The 8386-nt window shown below is 55.1% G+C and overlaps 1 protein-coding gene across 1 annotated transcript; it reads left to right on the plus strand.

Moving 5' to 3' along the window:
- The first annotated feature begins 628 nt into the window (after nucleotides 1–628).
- IRF1 (interferon regulatory factor 1) lies at nucleotides 629–7110 on the plus strand. The gene is made up of 10 exons (XM_016197142.2): nucleotides 629–847; nucleotides 1879–1970; nucleotides 3140–3239; nucleotides 3999–4175; nucleotides 4289–4338; nucleotides 4442–4574; nucleotides 4752–4874; nucleotides 5293–5342; nucleotides 6184–6319; nucleotides 6618–7110. Exons 2-10 carry the CDS (start codon nucleotides 1884–1886, stop codon nucleotides 6740–6742), a joined length of 981 nt encoding a protein of 326 aa, XP_016052628.2. The 5' UTR covers nucleotides 629–847; nucleotides 1879–1883; the 3' UTR covers nucleotides 6743–7110.
- Nucleotides 7111–8386: the final 1276 nt, after the last annotated feature.

Genomic DNA, 8386 nt, shown 5'->3' on the forward strand with positions numbered 1-8386 from the left:
GTCCCTTGGCAGACTGCACCAGCAGTGGCCGGAGTGGGATTTCCCTCTGGCCCGCCGGGCAGCCCCAGGCAGCACCCCAGGCACAGCAGGCTTTCCTTTACTTTCCCAGGGCAGGTGAGTGACCTGGAGGTGGGTCACTCCTCAAGAAGGGGGCAATGTGAGGACTGAAATCCTCCCTTTTTGACATCCCATTAGCGGGCCTGAGGAACCAGGCTGGTTTTCAGGAATTCAATCCCGGTGTCCACTCTGAAGAAGGCGGCAGGTGCCCGGGTGGAACCCCTCACCTGCGCTCGGGAGACAGACGTCATCACCCCCCGGAGAGGAGGGTGAGGAGATGGCCTCTGGAGGAGCAGGCTGGGAGAATGCGGACTGGGGAGTAATTGCAGGCTGGGAGGATTCGGCTTTCCAGGACAGCCTTTCTCCGGGACGAGCCGGGGTGGGGGTGGAGAGGAGCTGGCTGGGGGGTGGGGAAGGAGCAGCCGCCCTGTACTTCCCCTTTCCTCGCTTAGCTCTACAACAGCCTGATTTCCCCGAAATCATGGGGCGGCGCCGGCCAATCGGCGTCCTCGCGGCCCTCCGGGAGGCGGGGCCGGGCCTGGGCTGGGGGAATCCCGCTAAGTGTTTAGATCTCTGGCCCGGGGCAGAACGCGCCAGTGCTTCGTCGAGGTAGGACGTGCGTCCGAGCTCTGCGGAGCAGAGGCCAGCGGGAGCCGTGCCCAGCCAAGGCCAGCCGTGCCCAGTGGCCCCGCGACCCGGGCATCCTCTGCCTTCTCCCTGCTCCCATTGGACTCGCGCTCGCCGCGTCGGGACCCTCGGGCACAGCAGCTCAATCGCGCCCGCTGCAGAGGTGAGCCCGCCTTCGCCACGGGGGTGGGGGTGGGGGTGGGGGCGGTGGCATCGAACAAAGGCGCGCGGGGCACCAGGAAATGGGGGTTGAAAACCCCCGGCGGGAGAGTCGCCGGCGGGCGGCGTTGCCTGGGTCCCCGCGCGGGCTCGGGAGGGCGCTGGAGGTACGGCGGGCTGCTGCGCGGGGAGGGCGGGCCGCGTCGTGGACAGCCCACCGGCCGAGGTTGCGGGCTCCCTGCCGCTTTCGCAGATCTGTGTGCGCGGAGCCACCGCGGGGCCTCTGGTTAGCGGGTGTGTTCGTTGCGCACATCCACAAGCCGTGCCGGGACTCGAGTGCGCGTCCGTGCATGGGTGCCCTGTGCCCCGCGCCCAGGCCCCAGGTTCCAGGCTATCTGTGCAGGTGGCAGGGTTGGGGCTGGCTGCACTGGGTGGCTGGAGGACCTGCGGAAGCAGCGGGAGGAGGCGCCACAGGTGTTCGGTTTACTTGGCCGGGTGCGGGAGCCAGGCTGGAAGGGGTAGCGTCTCGGCCTCTGCACCTTTGTGGCTGTCAGAAAAGCGTAGAAAAGACGGGCGAGGGATGTCTCCGGTGTAGGGTGACTGCTTGCCCATTAGGGGAAGTGCAAAGCTAAGGGCAACATCTCCAGCTGGGAAATTTCTTGGCATGGAGCAAGAGAAGCCCCTCCCTTCCTAAAGGATCTGAATTGGGGGAGAAAAGTTCTGGTATTAAGATACCCGTGTATTTTCTCTTTTTCCTGCACATAAATCTTGCAACTATCACTTTAACACGCCTGTTTCCTCCCAGGACTGTGCAGGAGGGGTGAGGGAAGGGGCAAGAAGTGGTTTTGCCCAACATGCTAAAAATATTTGGAGGGCAGTTTTATTTCACTATAAGCCTCCACCTCCCATGATTGTAGTTCCTGCTGCCTGGTTGAGGGCAGGGGAGGGTAACTGAATGACCTGGGGTGGGGCAGAGTAGTGCCCAGGGGCTGCTCAAACACACTCAAACAGGAGCCTTCTGTCTTTTATTTACAGCCAACATGCCCATCACTCGGATGCGCATGAGACCCTGGCTAGAGATGCAGATTAATTCCAACCAAATCCCAGGGCTCACCTGGATTAATAAAGTGAGTGTAACTCTGTTTTTTTTCTGCCACATTTTAACCCATGTTCTTTGGGGGACCAAAGCTTCAGATGCAGCTCAAAAAGGGAAGTTATAGGGAGGAGGCAGATGTGTTTCCCAGTGGGTCCTGCATGCAGGGAGTGTACAGGCATGCCCTGGGCCTCACTTGCCGGACTTCTGCCTTTCCTCTTTCTCGAGGTAAGGACAGGGCGCCCACCTGAGGTCACTGACAGTTTCCAGCAGCTAGACTCTCCAAGCATCTAAAGAGCTGGAGTTCTGATCTCCTGAGGGAAACCCATACAGACACACACAGCAGGGCTCCAGTCTGACAGATGGCACTGCCTGGTTCACCAGGCGACCCAAGAATTAACCTTGCACCAGTTGTCCCGGCCCAAGAAACCTCTTGCTGGTGCATAAAAGGACAACACAGACCCTACACACCTAATAACAGTATTCATAATCATAGCTACTGCTTACTGTTCACTCACTACAAAGGAGTGTGGCACCATGCTATGTTACTTACGTTGTGTCATTTAATCCTCAAAATAGCCCTGTGAGGTCGATCCTTTAATATCTCCATTTTCAGATAAGGAAATTGAGACACGGAGAGGTAGATAATGACTTTGATGCCAAGACTTGAAGCTGAGCAGTCTGACTCAGAAATCCATACTGCTAAACTACTAGTAACGAGAACAGTGAGACCTTAGTCTTTATATTTGTCACTGTGTTTTCTCATTTCATAGAAAACAGTGAGGGATAGAGAGGTACAGTGCCAGGGTCACACAGGTAGTCAGCATCCAAGTCTGGCCCAGGGCTTCCTCAGCTGTATGGCCAGAGCCCTCAGTGTAGGAGCCAGTGGCCCCAGGTGTCCTGAGCAGCCCCATCTAATGGACAGAGTTCTCATTTCCATGTTGGTGCTGACAAGCCAGAGAAGCACATCTGTAACAGGCAGAGGGAGGTCTTTGTTGAGCTCATGGTGCCACAGCTTATCAGAACCCATAGCCCCTTCTGAGAGATCCAGAGTGATGCAGCAACCTGTTTATGCCAATCTCAGGATGGGTCAACCCAAGCCAGCTGTTAGGGTGAAAAGGGGAAGTCAGCCTTTTCTCAGACCTGGGAGGCTGTAATCTCTGAACTGACACAACCTTGTGTACATATGTGTGTGCTGTTCAGGAGGAGATGACCTTCCAGATCCCATGGAAGCACGCTGCCAAGCATGGCTGGGACATCAACAAGGATGCCTGTCTGTTCCGCAGCTGGGCCATTCACACAGGTGTGTGACTCTTGTCCAGGAGGAGCCAGGGAGGGGACAAGGGGAGGTACTTCTGTTAACACAGAGGCTCTTCACTGGGCTCTCTCAGTTCCCTGTGATGGCATACAAGATTGGGGCAGGGGGGCAGAGGGCAGATCTGCATTTCTTTGAAGAGGGGCCATCGTTTCAGGGAGTTTGTGGCTGGATTAAAGTTCTCCCTGGCAAAAGCAGCTGTGAGCCAGGATATTAAAAGAGACCTAGGCCTTCCTTTTTCCTGATGTTGATTGAGGTCCTTGGCCAAAGGTCCATCTTGTTGGTGGTCTCCTTTTATCCTTGAGGGGATGGGGCTCTTGGCCCATCTCAGACTAGTCAGCCCACCTATCAGTAATTTTTCTTTGATGCCTACTCTGTGCCCACTCCCATGTTTGGAAATATCAGATAAGCCCCAGTCCCTACCCTCTGGCTGCTGACAGCTCAAGTAGGGAGTCTGGGCATGGTCCAGGACAAAGAGCACTTTTAGGTATGTGGGCCCTCTAGTGCTTCCGGCTGGGCCCTTCAGTGAGGCTTGCTGGGTGTGTTTATACAAGCCTGGGCATTTGAGAAACCCCAGGGACCAGAGCCTGCAGAGTGTCACGCAGGATTACCTGCTGGTTTGACCAGTGAGGATCTCTGGCAGCACGAGAGCTTAGGAAACGCTTGCCTTCCTCTTCCCAGGCCAGGGGGCAGCTGAGGATCGCCACCTATGGCCCTAACGGTCCTCTTCAATTTCCTGCCCACTAGGCCGATACAAAGCAGGGGAAAAGGAGCCAGATCCCAAGACATGGAAGGCCAACTTTCGCTGTGCGATGAACTCCCTGCCAGACATCGAGGAGGTAAAGGACCAGAGCAGGAACAAAGGCAGCTCAGCTGTGCGGGTGTACCGGATGCTCCCACCGCTCACCAAGAACCAGAGGAAAGGTATCCAAGGGCTCTGGGTTCTCAGGAAGCACTCAGGCAGGGAGGAAGGGAGGGAGGCAGGCAGCTGGGGCTGGTGTGCCTGTACCAAGGCTGACAGCCTATCTTCTCCACAGAGAGAAAGTCCAAGTCCAGCCGAGATCCTAAGAGCAAGGCCAAGAGGAAGGTGAGTGTGGTCCTAAGCAGCCAGTCTTTGGCCACCTGTGAGTCAGTCTGGGCAGTGGAAGAAGCGCCACAGCAGCCTTGCCTAAGCTTTTCTCCCTCTGCAGTCATACGGGGACTCCAGCCCTGATACCCTCTCCGATGGCCTCAGCAGCTCCACCCTGCCTGATGACCACAGCAGCTACACAGCTCAGGGCTACATGGGTCAGGACTTGGAGGTTGACCGGGCCCTTACTCCAGGTGAGATGATGGGGCCTGGCAGGGACCATACAGGGCGGGGGTGGGATGGGCTCTTTCTTTTGGGGGCATCATGCTTTTGGGTGGCCTAGTGGAGCAGGCTGTGGGGTAGGGGATGCTGGGTGTCTTGCAACCTAAGAAAACACTCAGCTCTGACCTGCTGTTTCTGTTGTCCTGAAGCACTGTCGCCATGTGCCGTCAGTAGCACTCTCCCTGACTGGCACATCCCAGTGGAAATTGTGCCGGACAGCACCAGTGACCTGTACAACTTCCAGGTGTCACCCATGCCCTCCACCTCTGAAGGTTTGTGCTTCTGGGGCCTGGCTTGCCTGCCTGCCTGCCTGCCTGGGTCTTGGGAGGGGTTTCCTGGGGGAGAAAAGATGCTCAGAATTCCATTTGGCACAGAGCTAACTGTGGCGGGCTAGAGAAAAGAGGAAGGGGGCCAGGGGCTGCATTTTGATCTAAGGTTGCTGCTTCTCCTGGCTGCTCTGCAGCCCAGTCTCTGAGGCTGAGGAAGGAAGCGAGGGGGTGGGAGGAGGCGTGGCTTCAGGCTTTGGGAGGCTGAGTCACTAGGACTGTCCTGTTCTGCAGTCTCCATGGCAGGCAGATGTCCGCTTGGAGGCCTGTGTGTGTGTAGGGGCAGGGGAATCTGATGGGGCTGGAAGTGCAGGGCAAGCGTGGCTGACTGCCAGCCAACCTCTCTGCTCTTCCCCATCCACAGCCACAACAGATGAAGACGAGGAAGGGAAATTACCTGAGGACATCATGAAGGTAAAGCCCCTTCCTCCCTGGACACACTTTTGAAGTAGCTGCTGGCTCAGTGAGGAGAGAGAGAACCAATGAGAGCTTCCAAATTGGAGGGTAGGCAGCTACTGCTACGACCTGGCTGCTTGCATAGTGCCACATCCATGTGGCTGGCGACCTCTGCCCTCCTTAGCTGGTGGGAAAGACACTGCAGAAGTGAGAACAGGAGGGGTGCCTGGTTTCCGACAGACTGTCCTGAAGCAAGCCTCAGGGCCTCAGATGGCTCTGAGTCAGCCACCATCAGGACCAGGTCCCTGGCCTGCGTCCTCCGCCCAAACATGCCCCAGCCGAAATGCACATCAGGTTTCAATAATCAGCCTTTGGGATCTGTAATATGATGGCTTATTTATTTATTTATTTAAGCTAATTATCCTCTAGGGTTTTCTTTCCCCTTCAGTTTTAAAAGTGAATATAAAAAAGTTTTTGCAGTTGTACGCAGGCTCTGTTCCATCAGTACAGAAAATTCAGACATGGGCATAGTTCCTTATCTCTATCTTTTCTAGTCACCTTTTTTGATTTACTACCCTAGTCGGTGCTTTAAGCCACACTCCCAGTTGTCATGTCCTTACCCAGTTGAGAGGAAAGTCTTGGAGATTCGGTGCCAGGGGTTGATGTGGGAATGTGAGTCCAAGGCAGAGTCTCACCTCCCAGGCCTCTGTCCTAAGTGAACTCTTCTACATCCGTCTGAGAATGTGAAAATGGGCAAGGGTGTGATCCTGGCTGGGAAGCTTTGGCTCATTGAGGGCAGGGCCACAGGCTGAGTCTGCACTGGAAGTGAGCTGATGGCCTCTTGTTCCTCTGTCCCCAGCTCTTGGAGCAGGAGCAGTCGGAGTGGCAGCCGACAAATGTGGATGGGAAGGGGTACCTGCTCAATGAACCTGGGGCCCAGTCCGCCTCTGTCTACGGAGACTTCAGCTGCAAGGAGGAGCCAGACAGCCTTGGGGGTAAGAAGCCCCTTAGGGAGAAGGGAGAACCATGTGGGGTGGGGGAGGGTGGGGGGAGGGGAAGGCTTGCAGTAGGGTCAGGGAGCAGCAAAGGTAAAGCATCCTTCTTCAGCTCATCAGGGTGTAGACAGCTTGCAAATTGGCTGCTGCAGCCATGCCTCTAAGTTTGACTAAAGATAAGGGATGTTGCAGCCATGGGATGGACATCAGAGGCTGCCTGTGTCTGTGGCCTTCGGGGACGGGGGTGGGGGGAGAACACATCTCCTCCCATTCACACAACCAACTTCATATCTTCTAGGGGATATCGGACTGAGCCTACACCGTGTCTTCACAGACATGAAGAATATGGACAGCATCTGGCTGGATAGCATTCTACCCCCAGTCCGGCTGCCCTCCATCCAGGCCATTCCTTGTGCGCCATAGCTGGGTCCCCGGCTATCTTTTGCTCTCCTAGGCGAGCAGGACCTGGCATTATAGTGGCTGTGGTGCAGAGAAGCAAGACTCCTGTGGACCCCTTGACATGCATAGTGTGACCCCACTGCCAAGTGGGGATGGGGCCTCCCTCCTTGGGACGGTGGCTTCTCAGGGCCTGGCAGGACAGAGCCTGGGCTCATCTTGTGGGGTAAAACTGGCCCTGCCTCCTGGGGAGATGAGGTTCTGAGACTGGTATCAGGTGGAGGTCTCAGACAGAAGTCAGCCCTCCAGGTTTTCCCTCTGAACCCAGCTGCCTGGAGAGGGTCTCACTGTCACTGAGCTGGCCTGAGGGAACAGACCAGTGAGTGACCTCAGAAAAGCACAGCATCAACCCCAGGGCTGGCTGGCTCTGCACTAAAAGACAATTGCACTAAGTGAATCCTGTTTCCAAAGAATGCTTCCCTTCCCAGCTGAGCCCTGGGCACTGTTCCTAAGCCAGTGAAATGTGAAGGAAAAACAAGGCCCTGCAGGACAGTGTTCCCTCAGCCTCGGAGGAGCCCCGCCCTGCTCCCTGCTCAGGCCGAGGGCTGGGGGGAAAAGCATGGCACTTTTTCTTGTGGATCTTGCCACGTTTCTGATCAGAGGTGTACACTAACGTTTCCCACAGGTTCACAACCTTTACATTTATTTATACAGTGCCTTGCCCTGTGCCCACCTGTCCCTCAGGCAGGCCCCAGCAGTCCTCAGCAGGCCCAGGGAGGGAATTGTGAGCACCTTGGTATGACTTAAAATTGGAAAAGCTTTCTAACCACTAAGTCATGTATGACCGTATGTGTACATGAGTGTAAATATGTACATTGTATTTTTATAAAAAGTTAATTGTTCTATGAGGTGTGGCCTTTTATTTGAAGAAAAATTGTAGATGAGTTTACTTTCTTTAGAGACATTCTGATAGCCTCATTCTTGGTATCCTGCCTGAGCCTGACTGTGAGATGAGGCGACATGCACCTATTGCAGAATCCTTTCAGTTCTGGAAGATGGCAGGAGGAGGGGGCAGCCACGGCACAGGGACATGCTCATGTAAATATAGTCACATGCCCTTGGCTTTAGAGCCAGGGCTGTGAGTGGAATTTGGGCTTCTGGGGACTGGGGAGTATTAGGTTTTGAGTTCTACTGAGGAATGTGCCGTAGACTCTTATGTCTCACTGAACTTAAATGCAAGGGCACTCAGATACTACTCCCAAAAGTTAACAACTGGTACAGTGCAGTCCTGGGCAATCAGAACAGACGCCAGCTCAGAAAAAGTTCCCGAGGCCTGCTGTGCGGGCATTGCTGCCGGTTTCTGCGGTGATGGGCATGTGCTCTCTGCCGCCCAATACAGTAGGCCGTGACAGAGCCACATTGCCAGCTGAGTACTTGAAATATGGCCAGTGCAATGGAGGGACCAAATTTTAAATTTTATTAGTTAAAATTTAGGCACATGTGACTAGTGTCTACCATATTGGACAGTACAGGTAGATACTAGATTGAGGACAGATCTGAGGGGGTGGGGTGGGGTGGTGAGAGAACACTGGGGGCAGGAGCTTGGGGCTATTTACCTGCCAATTCAAGAGTATTTTACTACTTTGCCAGCCAACAATAACTATTGGTGCT

This window comes from Miniopterus natalensis, chromosome 4 (assembly GCF_054644295.1).
Source record: "Miniopterus natalensis isolate mMinNat1 chromosome 4, mMinNat1.hap1, whole genome shotgun sequence".
NCBI classification, from domain to species: Eukaryota; Metazoa; Chordata; class Mammalia; order Chiroptera; family Miniopteridae; genus Miniopterus; species Miniopterus natalensis.

Coding starts and splice junctions, on each gene's coding strand:
- IRF1 (XM_016197142.2), top strand. CDS start 1,884: ATGCCCATCACTCGGATGCGCATGAGACCCTGGCTAGAGATGCAGATT. Junction 4,176..4,288: donor CACCAAGAACCAGAGGAAAG/GTATCCAAGGGC, acceptor TCTTCTCCACAG/AGAGAAAGTCCAAGTCCAGC. Junction 4,339..4,441: donor AGAGCAAGGCCAAGAGGAAG/GTGAGTGTGGTC, acceptor CTCCCTCTGCAG/TCATACGGGGACTCCAGCCC.